Raw genomic sequence first — 14058 nt, 5'->3', positions numbered from 1 at the left:
TTTTGAAAAGACCTGGTCTGTGGCAGTAACCTGACCACAGTGGATGCTGAGCTTGTACTTCACTGGAGCTGGAGTCCTGGAGTCTGGTCTTCCTGGGGGTGTGTATACCTTCACTAAGTCCGTTTGAAAACGATCCCCCATGCTCTGGCATACACTTTCGTAAAGACAGAGAGGCGCCCCCACCTCATGAAGGGATCACAGGATCGGGAGTCAAGGAATCCTCTTACCCTTGACTTTCTGTGACCAGCGGTGGAAAAACGTGGCAACAGAGACCTGTGTTTGTTCTTCCCCTTGAAGTGAGACTCAAACTGACAACCGTTCCAAGATCTGAGGGCGCACGACCGGCACCCCCTCCTTCTTCCTGGGTTTAGTTTGTCGTCACAGTATGGAAATTATGGAAGATGAGCTCCTGTTCAGCAATTAACTGTGCGACCGTTTCTGTTCTACTTTAAGGTTTATGCTGAAATCGATACTCCCAATTTACTTCTAAAGAATATGCTGTTACCCAGCCCATCTCCTGTTCTCTGGCTTTTATTAAAATGCAAATCATCCTAACTTCAAAGTGACATAATGGAATCCTGCAGAGGTTCCAACCCTGATGTCTTTCCTTTGCTGTGACATTTTTATTTTATCTGGCTGGTCTGGCTCTTCTGGCTGTCTTACCCTTTAAATTGGTGAGATTCTTCTGGCTGGACTGCTCCTGGGGGGTGAGGCCTGTACGTGCAGCATGCCTAAGTCCTGGGGTGTGCAGGCGCTGTCTTGGGCTCCATCAGCGCCACCCCCATGGCGTGCAGACCTGTGTGGGCACGGAGCTGTGGTCATTAGATTTCTCTGTACTTACCTGCATTTACTTAGAGAAATGAAGTCCCCGTGTCTTTCTGCCATTGCTCTTCCCACTTTCGCTCTTATTACTTTAAAAAAAAAAAAAAAAAGGTCATGAAACTCAAATAGGTTCCCTTCTCTCCCTGATCTCCAATAGCAGAACATACTCTGGTTTGGTATGCCACACGTGTGCCTAAATGGCATAGGATGGTGTCATCCAGGTCTTCCTTTCCACGTGAGAAGGAAATGAGCCCCTCACAGCAATGTTTTCTAGAAACATGTCCAGTGTATTTCTAGAAACACAGCTACCGTGCCCATCCAGGCCCGATGGCAGAGCGTCAGGTCAGAACTGCAGCCTGTGAAGGGGCTGCTGGGTTTCCTCCCACCAGAAACCAAAGACTTGCTCTTATTCATCTGTGCACCGTAGGTCCTCTTCAAGCCCAGCTCCCCCGTGGGCCAGAGAATGAAAACCTGAGCTGCCGCTGGACCACTCTTAGAAATGTATCCTTGTCTAAACAAGGGGGCGACGCTTGCTTCCCCGTGCTTTGACTCCTCGCAGATAGCTGGAGGATTATCCTGTTTGTGGCCTGTGCGGCACAACTGAGGGGCTTTGAAGCCCCAGAGCCCCCTCCCTTCCTTTTGATTACATGTGTTTCTGCTAAAGATGTCTTTGCCCAATGCATACAAGGAGCATGAATAAGCAGCTCAGTCCCCTGTAGCTTTTTGTACCTTGTGGTTTCTGTCATCCTGTGCTGCTAACCATAACCGGGGAAGGGGCACGATCAGAAGGCATGTGTCTCAGGAAATCAGCTAACTGCATGGGCCAGAAACCCTCTGCAAACACGCCATGGCCCTGACCAACTAAGGCCAGCTGCCTCTGGGGCTTGAGCTGAGGCTCCTGGAAATATGCCCTTCCTTTTCAGGTCAACCCTGCCTGGACATGCCAGAGCTGAGAGGCACCCTGCAGGTGCAGGGGTCCTGTCTGGCCTGGACAGTCTACCCAAGGCAAGTGAGGCCCATCGGAAAGCTTTGTTCAGTACTAGAGGATCCCTGCCCTTGGGTGTCCTAGAGGGCAGTTGGAGTTTGTCCTGAAGAGCTGGTATCTTCCTAGCTACTTCCCTTTGCTCTGTGCATGACTCCTCAGCACAGACCTCATTTGGGCATGTTTCAAGAGCACGAGAGACGGTTTTATAGCTTTGAAATAATAGGTGTTATTTAGGAATAAATATCTGATACCTCAACAAATGGATTAATATGTGGCTGAACAGTGTCAGGGCAGGGTGACTTGAGGTTGTCACCACTTCCTTGATTTTATGGTCTTATCACTGATTTTATAGGCTGCGTTGCCCTGAAAGATTCCCAGAGCTCTTCACTGACTGGGGAGTGTGTGTGTGTGTGTGTGTGTGTGTGTGTAATGGGGGTAGCAATTTTCCTAATACTGTACAAAGTGATAGAACCGTAGAGTTCATTTTACAGTGGCTCTTTTTGGGGATATCCATGTAACTTCCAAGGCGATATAAATCAGAGCAGTACAGTTAGAGGCACACCTGGCGTGAGTGGGCATATGTGCCTCAAACTCCAGCCAACATAGTTCAGGTAGGCCCGCCATCAGGTGTGGTGAATCTCTGAGGTGCTTCTTCACCACGGGGTTCTGGAGTCCTGGCAAAACTGAGGTATAAACCTAGTCTGTCCTCACCTCACCTCTTCTGATACCGTTGTTCCCCTTTTTGGTGATCCTGTCTGCTGATCAGGTGCCCTGTTCTCTCCACGTGGCTGGCCTGTGTCTCCATTCTCATCTCTTATCCTTACGATACCTCACCCGGCTATGCCTTCCCTCCACGGAAACCGCCTTGACATTTCCCTCTCTTTTCAGTCTGCCTTGTTTCTCCTGCATGACCCTCCTTGGCAAGGAGCGTGATGACCTAGGACAATCAGTAGGCAAATGTGTGGCCATGGGATACCCTCCTTGTCTCTGAGTGTTCTTCATGTTAAGAAAGGTTTACCAAAGGTAACCCAGAACACCCAGTGCACGATTCTGTAATGCCATAGCTCAAGCTCTCCCCCTTCTTGGAAATGTAGTATTAAATTAATTATATGACACTATAATTAATAAATATGGGGGCAGTGGTGGTTCAGTGGTAGAGTTCTGGCCTTCCCTGCAGGACACCCAGGTTCACCTCTTCGCCAGTGCACCTTTCACGCAGCCACCACCCGTCTGTCGGTGGAGGCTTGCGTGTTGCCATGATCCTGAATAGGTTTCAGCAGAGCTTCCAGACTAAATCTAGGAAGAACGGCCTGGTGGTCGGCTTCTGAAAATCGGCCAGTGAAAGCCCTGCAGATGAGAACAGTCTGCTCTGCAACTGATTATGGGGATGGTACAGGGCTGGGCAGTGTTTTCTTCCATTATGTGTGGGGCTGCGTCGACCCAGGGCCAGCTCGACGGCAGCTAAGAACAACAAGAAACAATAAGCAATTTAACTTGCTTATGCCTTTCACCAAAAAGGTCACGTGGAAAATTGTTGACATTTGGAAATTGGAGCTTTAAATTGAATCTTAGGCAAGAGCCAGTGAGTCACGATACGGTTTTTCGTATTTATTTGGTGACATTTCAGACATAGAAGTAGAGTATGAAATACACAATGAGTCACCATACGGAAACAGTTAAATGTCCAGGTTCCATGTGTGCACAATTAAATTTGGTATACTATAAATAGAGATTTAAAATACTGAATTATGTGAAATCATTTGCTTAACCCAGCATGGGTTTTAAAGTTTTATGTTGTTCTCTGACCCCTCTTTGCTGTACGCTTCCTTAGTGCAGCGAAGCCATCATAGCTGAGAAGATTGCTTTAATGACCCGCTGAGGACATGTCCTTGTTTTGTCTTCTATTAGAAGTTTGGTTCTGAGTTCTGACATTCATGTTGCTTTGTTCTCTCGGATACATACTTGCAAGCCAGGGAGTTTTTGGTTATATTTGAATTGATAATCATATTCTTATTTCTTGCTCAAAGCCAAGATGTGAGTAGTAATTGCTTCAACTTCATCCTTTTTATAATTTCGGATAATAGCTGAGACAGGTGTCTTCATAAAGGGATCCTTAACAAGGGGAAATAGACACACATTAAAATACCTGTCCTCCCCACCCCATTTCTCCTTCCTTGCAGTGTAGATCCACTTGATTGAATAGTGTCGGGATACCAAAGGACCAAAGTAGTAAATGGAAATTGAATTTTCAAACACAGGTCACACAGGAGAGTATTCAAGACCATGCCCGTTATCATTTGAGAAGTATAAATGGGGCAGAAATGGGATGGGGGTGAGGTTGAAAGTTTGAAGGTAAAGATGAGCTAGCCTTGAAACTGTACTTGCGTGTTAACAGTTTTTCCCTTAAATCACACACTCTGTCCTTCGAGGCCTCATTGGGTGCTTCGGTTTTGATGTGGGCTAAAACCACTCATTTTACAGGGAGTGATTGGAACAATTACGCTTTTCATTCTCATCAACTGACTGTCTTTGATTTGACATGAGCTACACTGAGAAAGCAGATATTGTTTTGGTCATGTAATATATAATAACCCTGTTGCTGTTGAGTTGATTTCGACTCATAGTTCCCCCCATAGGGCAGAGTGGAACTGCCCCATAGGGTTTCCAGGGCTTCTTTACAGAAGCGGGCTGCCATATCTTTCTCCTACAGAACGCCTGGAGGTTTCAAACCACCAGCCTTTTAGCTAGCAGCTGAGCGCTTTAACCACTGCACCATCAGGGCTCCTTATGATGTGTAATAGAGCTCTTTAAAAAAGATTGAGAAGCAGGCCTTGCTGTGGTTCTCTGACGGCTGGCTTGGATAGGTCGATATGCTTCTGCGTTTGTGATGAACCAGGGAGAAAAGAGGGAAGACGTTCCATACACCTAGCATTTCATTTAATAATTTGGGGGAAAAAAGCTGTTAATGCAAATCACAATCCACTTTTTCCTGAAACAGGACAGTAATCCTTGGCTTGTTTGATACGTCTGCACCTAGTGTGCATCTTAGTTCCCTGGGTAGCATAAACGGTGTGCGCTCTGACTATTACCCAAGAGGTTGGTGGTTTGAATCCACCCAGCAGCGCTGAAGAAGAAAGACCTGGCAATCTACTTCTGTAAGATCACAGTCATTGAAAGTCGTATGGAGTAGTGCTGTTCTGAAACACGTAGGATCACTGTGTGTCGGAAGCGACTCAGTGGTATCAGGTTTGGTTTTATTGTGCATCTTAAAGGAGCAGTCAGTAACCAGAGCTAACAATTTGAATCAAGTTCAGGGCCATTCAGAACATCTTAAAGGTTTCCAGTCAATGAAACAATACTTAGGAATCTCTAAAGAATTGCCTTTGTACGGGTGATATGCTGTTTTTTAAATGAACCTCTTTGAGAAATGAACTGTAGGTCCAATTGCCTCTGTGAACAATTACCTCCTCTGCCATGAGACCAGAAGAAATGGATAGTATCTGGCTACCATGACTGAATGTTTTGATCTAGGACCCAATAGATGGGTCCTAATCAAAAGGAGCAAAGTCATGGAATTGAACAGAACTTCAAATTCAAAAGGAAACCAGACTTACTGGATCCGTTAAGACTGGGGGAACCACCGAATATATTGCCCAGAAATAATCTTTAAACCTTGAACCAAAACCATCATTAAACTAAACAATCTGGCTCCCTTAATAAAGAATGTTTGCCTTGAACAGTACACTCGTAATGAATTACGTATATAAGTTCAAACTGACAACAGTTAATCTAAAGCGTAAATGAGAACTTTAAGAGGCAGAGAGTATAAATTAATGGTGATGAAACAATTTGGGTAGAGATAGTGAGATGGTGCCACAGTGTGAAGTATGTAACCAATGTCATTGAACTGTACATGTAGAAGTTTAGACTAGATGTATGTTTGGTTGGGAGCCCTGGTGGCGCAGTGGTTAAGAGCTTTAGCTGCTAACCAAAAGGTCGCAGTTCGAATCCACCAGGAGCTCCTTGGAAACCCTATGGGGCAGTTCTACTCTGTCCTATAGGGTCGCTGTGAGCCAGAATAGATTTCGATGGCAGTGGGTTTGGTTTTTTGTGTTTGGTTGTGTATATTACCTCCAAAAAACAAATAAATTGAATAAATAAATGAACCCCTTTGACCCCAGATTTAGATCATTTTTGGAAAAAAAAAAAGAATTGCTGCATGGCTTTAGCTTGTCTGTTAGTGAAAGCAGCCCCTGCCACCTTACACGCTTTGGCCAGCTCTCTCCTTGCCATGTGCTTTCAGGTGCTCCCCTGGAAAACAGTCATGGAAGTGGTGAGCGTGAGCCCGAGAGAGAGGGTCCTGTGACAGTGGCCACATTGAATCTTCCTGAAGAACAAGGATTATACAGATACATGTATTTTAAATCTCCCCAGATTTTTGCTATCTCGTGATTGAGATATCTTTGCACATTTCTGCTATGTTTAAGGGTTCCTTCAAAATGATATATGTGTGAGTGTGTGTGATTAAGTTTTTTCTAAGCTTCTGCTTGAGGGCAGTTGGAATTTTTGAGTGGCTTTGCTTGCTTTTTTAAGATTGTACCATTGATTTCTTAGAAGGATGGTGAAAAACTTAGTTATTTCAGAGTATGAAAATAAAGTCCTCTGGTTTTTTTTTTGTTTGTTTTTGAAGCTCTAATTTATGAAGATGGAATTTATCCAGCAGGCCCTACTTTTAATATTTGTCTGTGGAAAAAATCCTAGAACTTAAATACATTCCTAAGAGTAACCCAGTGCCATCGAGTCGATTCCGACTCATAGCGACCCTATAGGACAGAGTAGAACCGCTCCATAGAGTTTCCAAGGAGCGCCTGGAACTTTGAACTCGCGTCCCTAAAAAAAAAAAAAAAAACTAGCACCCCTTAAAAAGATGAGAAAATGTAGCAAGGAAGGGGAGGTCGTTCATCCTTTTCAAAGGTGTTTAATCCTTTTTGGAGTTCTTTCCTTACTTCCTAATTACCCTACATAAACATCTGCCATGAAATAAAAGCTGTATTTACTTGCTCTTGGAGAACACAAGTGTGGCCTCGCATTCCTTTCAGCAGATGTCAGGATGGACTGGGGAGAACGTGGAGGTAAAAGGGTTTGTTCCAATGTCGTCAGGCCGGCGTATCTGAGAGCTGGGGGGAGAGTTGTCAACATGAGCACCACGACTGATCCCGAGACACTGGGAGTGAAGTCACCCTGGTGGGACTGTGGCTTTTTATAGCCCTTTGATCTTGTCACCCTCCCAGCCTGGCCACAAACTCGCGTTAGCAGTTGGCCCCTGTGTGTCATCTCTTGATGGTGCGATTGTCACGGGATCAAATGCCCCCTGTGATTTGGCAGTTCATGAATTCTTAATGTCCCACTTGCAGAAAGTGGTAAACTTTTCTTTCACAGCTGATAAGCTGCTCCGTCATTGGAACATCACCCAACATGTGCGCCTTTATATAAATTATGATATAGGTGTCTCTGGCATAAGAGTGGGCATAAAAATTGTAGAGAACACGTGGAGACCTTAGTAGTTTTTCAGTAAAAAGACCTTAGAGCCATGTTGGCAGTTTGGTTAGTAATCAGGAATAATATATTGTTTGGTCTGCAGTTAGCCTTTAATGTGTTTCAAAAACTCTTTTCTCAGCCCCTAACCATTTTATCTGAAACACTCTCTGAAGTCATCCCGTGTTTATTTTAACCAGGAAGCTGATTAGAGTTCATTGATAGGAAGTGATAGGCTGTACACATGGCCATGAAAAATATTTTTGTCCTTGGCACCTAAAATTTGTTGTCAGAAGTATTGCCACATTTGGTCAGAGATAGTGTGTAGAGTTTTATTGTTTGAGATCACAGATCACAGTTTTATTGTTGGAGATCACGGTCACCAAAGCTCAGTGAACTCAGGTGTTTTCCAGGAATTTTAACTTGGATTTTCCCCCTGGGATGTTCACATTTCTTTTCACCCCAATTTTGTGCAAGGAATAAAGCATCTGGGCCTAGTTCCTTCTAGGAGATTGCAGGAGGACATAGGAAAGAGCATTTAAGGAGGGGCAAACATCCAGTTTGCTAAAATAAAAAGGGGGAGCCTTAAGCACTATCTATTCCTCTCCAGCTGCTCTTTGCACACCTTCAGGCTCTCCTCTAAGAAGGGAAATGCTTATTCCTGAAAAACCGTGGCAACTATGAAGTGACGTACTGGAATAAGGTAGCCCATGGCCTGTGAGAGCAAGCGGCTAACCAGCTGGAGGTAGATTCACCTGCCATTTTTGACTCCCAGTGATCCTGGCCAGCTTTCTGACTTAACTCCCCGTTTACCCAAGGGGCACACAGGTGTGATGACATGGGGGGGCAGGTTGGCGTGGCGTCTCTGACAGGTAGGACATACAGGGAGCTCTCTATGCGAACGTCTGTCAGTGTGGGAAATGCTTCTCAACCTTTCATCCAGCCATTAGTCCATCCAGGCGCCATGTGAAGCAAATTCCCCATCACTTAAACCTGTATCTCCCAAATCAAATGTTATATTGTCCTGATGTGGGGGAAGGAACATAAACTTGCTGAGGAATAGTGTGCATTCAAGAAGGATGGGGGAGGGGGAAGATTTCACTCTAGTTACACCAAAAGCGATGGTATAACTAACCCATCCTCCCTGGAAAGCTAGATGCCATCGAACTTGAAAGACAGGACAAACAAGGAATGAGCCCAGGCCAGACCTTAGTTGCAGGGACATGGGGTTTTGCAGCACTTGGCAACTTAGCGTGCATCAACTTGTGAATTCTTCTTCGCTTTGGTTTCTAGGCAACTTGCATAGATTTTAAAACTGAATATAAACACACAAAATGGAATAAAAAGTGAATGAAATGACAAAAAGCCTAATGACATAACCCCCGTCTGCCACACCCTTAGTAACTACAGCAAATAAATGCAGGCCTCTGCCTGGCTCTTCAGAGATTCTGGTGGGAAGGAAGACAAAAGTAGCTGTAAATAGCTCAACTTGTCACAGAATGATGAAGTTCATATCTTTACAATGCAAGATAATACTGAGTAATCTGCAAGAGAGACGATCTGCTCAGGGGATGGTGTTAACGTTAAGGAGCGGTCTTGCCCTGCACTTTTAATTAGCTCTACATCAGGATTCTTTGAAGCTGTAGACCTTGCCAGTAGCAAGTTGAGTCCATGAAGGAGTAGGAGACGACTCCCTGATATTGGCATTATTGGTCTTCCCAGGTCACCTTCTCCTGTAGAAACTCTAGGGATTCTATATTACAGAGTTCAGGTTACTTCTGGGTGGGCAGGTCCGACCCACAGTGTCTATCAGGAAGGAGGTGGGGGAGCAGTCCCAGATCAGTGTGCAGCAATGTTTCTATTGGAGACTTGGACTTCAGGTTAACCTCAACTGTGAGTTTAGAGATTAGGCGAGTTTAACAGGATCGTCGGTGAACTTGGCAGTCTAAAGGATCTTGTTAGACCAGGCACTATTTAGATGGATGTGGAAAACAAGTAACCAGCTCTTGGTTTGAAAGAAGGGTGGATTGTGGACCTACTGGATGGACAGAGGTCGAATGGAACTTCAATGCCTTGAAATATCTAGCACTAGAATGCCACTTTATATGCGTTGGAGTCTGCATCTTGAGCGTCCTGGATTCATAGAGAAATGCCTAAAGTAATATGGGGATGAAAAATAAGATCTTCTAGAGAAATATAAAGAAACTGGATTTGTTCCGTTTAGAACAGCAGTGTCAGGGATCTGAGGATGGGCAGGCATAGTCCTGGGAGCCGCTACCAGGGTCTTAGCTTTGTGCCTCTAGACAAGTCACCCAGCACCTATTGGCTGATGGCCATCTTTGCTTTTACATTCAAAGGAGGTATTCACAAGTTACTCTTCGTTTTCACAGAACAAAAATTCAGTGACGTTAAATTGCATTGTCTGGTTTAAGAACAACATATGTTTTAAATAAGAAGTCAGTAATGAACCTGCTGTATCCCTAATACCAGTTGCCGTTTACTCGACTCTGACTCCTGGCGGCCCCACGTGTGTCAGACTAGAAGCGTGCTCCGAAGGGTTTTCAATGGCTGATTTTTCAGAGGTAGATCCCCAGGCCTTTCTTCCAAGGCATCGCTGAGTGGACTCAAACCTCCAGCCTTTCAGCTAGCAGTCCAGTGCCTTAACCGTTTGCACTACCCAGGGGCTTGGTGTGAATAATAGAAACTGTTAGTAAATTCATGTGTTATGTTTTTGTATGGCTGTTTCCAATGCTAATTATACGTTGGCTTAGCTAAAAACAGGAGATCACACTTTCAAGGAAGTCCTATTCCATAATGAAAACACAACGTTTTACCTAAAACTCTCAAAAGCTTTAGGACAAGCTGTTTGAACAGAAGCAATTCATGAGTTTACTAATTTTATTCCTGCTATGGATATCATGTTTGTTTATTTAGTCATTCATTTTGTGAGAGACTGTGGTGTGAGTCCCCCTCAGTCCCAGCAGGCCCTGGTCGGGGAGGCCGTCAAGTGACTTACAGGCCACAGCTACCCTCAGAGGGCTCTGCCTCCCCAAACCTCTCCCCACAGGCCTGTGCCTACATTTATAGGAACAATTGCCCGTACAGAATCAAACAGCCATCACTTCCCTGTCCTTTGGATAATTTCATGCCTGGCCTCTTTATTCTGTGTTTTATTTTCCCTCTTTAGAGTTATATTGCTACGAAGAACAGTTTTCTGAGAACTAGAGACAAAGCAGGGCCATATATTATGGTGTGCAATTCTGCTAGTAAAGTGGATGATAAACACAAACCCAAATTTAGCTTCTAGTTTTAGAACCATTGTAAAGCCACATTATAACAACCATTTTCTGAAGGGAAAATGTCGAGGCCCCTCTAAGTACATTTTATCTTAGGCCGTCTCGCCAGCCTGGGGCTCCCTGTTTCCAGTGCTTCCTCAGAATCTGTCTCTCTCCTCCCCTCCTTTACTTACTTCTGACGAGACCCTCCCAGTTACCTCGTCTTCAGCCTGTTCACAGAAATGGGGCCTGTTTATGGAAGTGGAGTACATGGGCAAACACACGCGTGCGCACACACACGCACGCATGGCAGGGCAACACCCAGCTCTCCGTCCTCTTGTGTAGTGATAACAGTCTGAATTTTAGGTCATCCTGGCTCCTCTCAGGCCTCTTGAGCTGCACAGACAGGAAGTAACACCAAATGACAGCTGAAGATAGAGAAAACACTGATCTTAGGAACCATCTGAAAAGTTCTTTTCCTAATATAAGACATGGTAGAGAATTGCAGGTCACTTCTCAGTGAAGAGTCCACCTGGAAAGGTGATTGGTTCATTGTTTCCCTCTGGAAAGAAAAATGACAGTGTGAACTTTGAGAAATGCCATAATCGAGCTGTTCCATGACCCAGCAATGTCCGTACATCATCAAGAAAAGGAAGTAATGGCACTGACCTTGTGGTCCTATGAAGAGGCGCCAACCTTTTCCCATTCCTCTTACCACTTAGACATTTTGTCAGGCTTCTCAAACCAAAAGGCTCTGTGCTGTTCAGAAACTTAGCCAAGTTTAACGGATGTGAGTGAAACATTTGGGGGCAAAGAAAGATTCCCTTAGCGGTGGTGACTTGTGCTTTAAACCGTGTAGGAAACGGCCCCATGAGAAAATTGATTTGTCCCCAAAAAATGGAGAATAAAGGAAACAACTCAGAAAAAAGAATGCCTTTTAAATTGGTTATGTAGGGTTGTAAAAATCTCATATGTTGTCGTTAGGTGCCATTGAGTAGTTGACTTCAGTTCACAGTGACCCCATGTGACAGAGTAGGACTGTCCCATAGGATTTTCTAGACTGTAATCTTTATGGGAGCAGATCACCAAGCCTTTCAGTTCCAAATGCCAACCTTCCAGTTAGCCACCAAGCACTCGACCGCTGTGTGCCCCAGCAGTACTGTGTGTTCACAGTTTGGGGGGTGTGTCTCTGCGTGCATGGCTTGTGTGTGTTTGTATATGTGTGTTGGGGGGGTGACACTTTTCAGAAGTACAGTAAACTGGGCTGTGATCTCACCATATGTGTCGAATTGAACACAACTCTTCTGCATGTGATGAAGACTTTAGCCTGTAGGGGTAAATAAAACATCACTAAACAGGGACGGCCTGAATATTTTTTGCTGGCTATGATAATTAAAGCCATGACAAAGGTGGTGGGTTATGTTACTTATTAGCTTGAATCACTCTTAGATTTGATCAAGACGCGGTTGCCTGTGGCGCTTCGTTTCATGTTTGTCCTTTATTTCATTGACATGCTTTGCCCTGGCCTCTGTCATTCTATAAAAGCAGCGAAGCAGTCAAGGAAGCAGACCCTAGCGGGCTTTAACCAGACCTCCTATCCTATCCAGCCTTCTCCCCGGCCCAACCCATCCACCCCAGCAAACATTCCAGCCAGTAAACTTGGGCCTGAAAATCAACTGGAAAGTTGTGTACTTGTGGGTGGGAGGAGGGACCTGGAGGAAATCTTCCCTTTCTAGAATGAAGCAGATGGGCCCAGGTGTACCTAAAGCTGAGGGTTTTTAAAGGATGTCTTTATTTTCCCTTACATGAGATTAAGAAGCAGTTACGTTGGCTGTAAGAGGAACTTGGAACCCAGATGTACTAGTTGTCTATAGCTTTTGTAGCAAATTACCACAAACTTAGTGGCTTGAAACAACACCAATTTATTATCGTACAGTTCTGGAGGTCAGAAGTCTCAAATCAGTTCTACTGTGCTGGAGTCAGTGATCAGCAGGGCTGCCCTCCTTTTCAGAAGAACCTGTTGCCTTACTTTTCCAGCTCCTAAGGGCTGCTCTCATGGCTTAGTCCGTGGTCCCATTCTCCATCTTCAAAGCTAGCAAGGTTGGGCTGAGTCCTTCTCATACTGCCATCTCTTTGGTTATCTTGGTTCTCTCTCCTGCCTCCCTGTTCCGCTTAGTACGATTCCATTGGGCCCACCTGGATAATCCAGGCTAATCTCACCATGTTGAGGTCAGCTGATGAGCAACTTTGATTCCCCTTTGTCATGTAAACTGACGTGTCACAGATTGCAGGAGAGTAGGATATGGACGTCTTTGGGGGCCATTATTCTGCCTACCACAGCAGAGAATGTTGATGTAAAGATTGGTGAGTTCATTGGGGAAGTTCACAGGTTGGAGAGTGGACAAAAATAGGGTGTGGTATTTGAAGTGGGTTTTCAGGGGTTTTATAGCTTCCTACAGCTATTTAAGGCTACTCTCAGGGAAAATGTACATACTGTGTAGCAGTAGAAGAAATCATATTTTTAGTTTTAATGAACTTTGTCTTACTGTAATATCTAACATGCCGACTACTGAATATACAGAGAAATTTTTAACTGTGACACACAATTTATCATTTTAGTTTGGGGAGAATTGACATTTCTCTATTCAAAAGAATGACCCCACTATCATAGTTTTATTGACTTAAGAATAATTGAATTACAGTCATCATTTCTTTTGTCTTGGGAATTTTTTTTTTTTTTTTTTGGTTTGCTATGGTTTGTTTTTATTAACATTTCATAGGAAAAGTCCAATGAAAACGATCCTCTATTTTTAACATTATAAACATCCTTTCTTGGTGCACACATCTGTAAATTTTTTACATAGTTTTAATAGCTGTGCCCATGTTCTTGTGTGCTGAGTGACTGGACGGACATTTCTCTCTCCCCTCTCGTCATCTCTTAAGATTGTGGGTAATGTCTGCCCCTATTTGCGAGGCCATTGCAAAGTCAACTGAGATAATAGATGTGAGAAGCTCTCTGGGAAATCGGCACATCTGCATTTGCATAAAGCTGAGCAGCAGTGGCTAAGCTGTCAACAGTTCCCTAATAGAAAATGTCCCTGAAAGAGATACGACATTTACCTGTAATGGCTTTCTTTGCCCGAGAAATTAATGATGTAAGGCTTTTTAAAAAGTCTGTTATCCTTTAATTTTTCCTTTAAAGTTGATCCTATTTTAACACACTTTCATCATTTGGGTGCTAAGAACCAGTGCTACTGGGCACAGGATTGAAGCTCTGATCCTGCCACAAGACAGGTTCCATTAATTCACCACTGGCTGTGTGGGTGCTGGGGGGAGAGTCAAAGCCCAGACATTCTCCCAGGCCTTCAAGGAGCTCAGAAATCTGAGCATTGCTCACAGCAGCACTCAAATAATTCTGCTATATGGAAAAATAGGATGACT

The 14058-nt window shown here is 44.3% G+C and overlaps 1 protein-coding gene across 19 annotated transcripts in view; it reads left to right on the top strand.

The window, feature by feature from the left end:
• AOPEP (aminopeptidase O (putative)) overlaps positions 1-14058 on the top strand; it is a 462828-nt gene that overhangs the window by 396919 nt on the left and 51851 nt on the right. The window contains exon 14 of one of the 19 annotated variants that reach the window (XM_023544694.2): positions 6111-6743. The exons of 17 other annotated variants lie outside the window; for them this stretch is intronic. In XM_023544694.2, coding sequence (XP_023400462.2) covers positions 6111-6173 — 63 coding nt within the window. In that variant the 3' untranslated portion in view covers positions 6174-6743. One more of the 19 variants, XM_064291145.1, reaches the window with a different exon arrangement.

The sequence above is a fragment of the Loxodonta africana genome, chromosome 9 (assembly GCF_030014295.1).
Source record: "Loxodonta africana isolate mLoxAfr1 chromosome 9, mLoxAfr1.hap2, whole genome shotgun sequence".
Classification (NCBI taxonomy): domain Eukaryota; kingdom Metazoa; phylum Chordata; class Mammalia; order Proboscidea; family Elephantidae; genus Loxodonta; species Loxodonta africana.
This window is presented reverse-complemented; position numbering and strand designations above follow the sequence as displayed.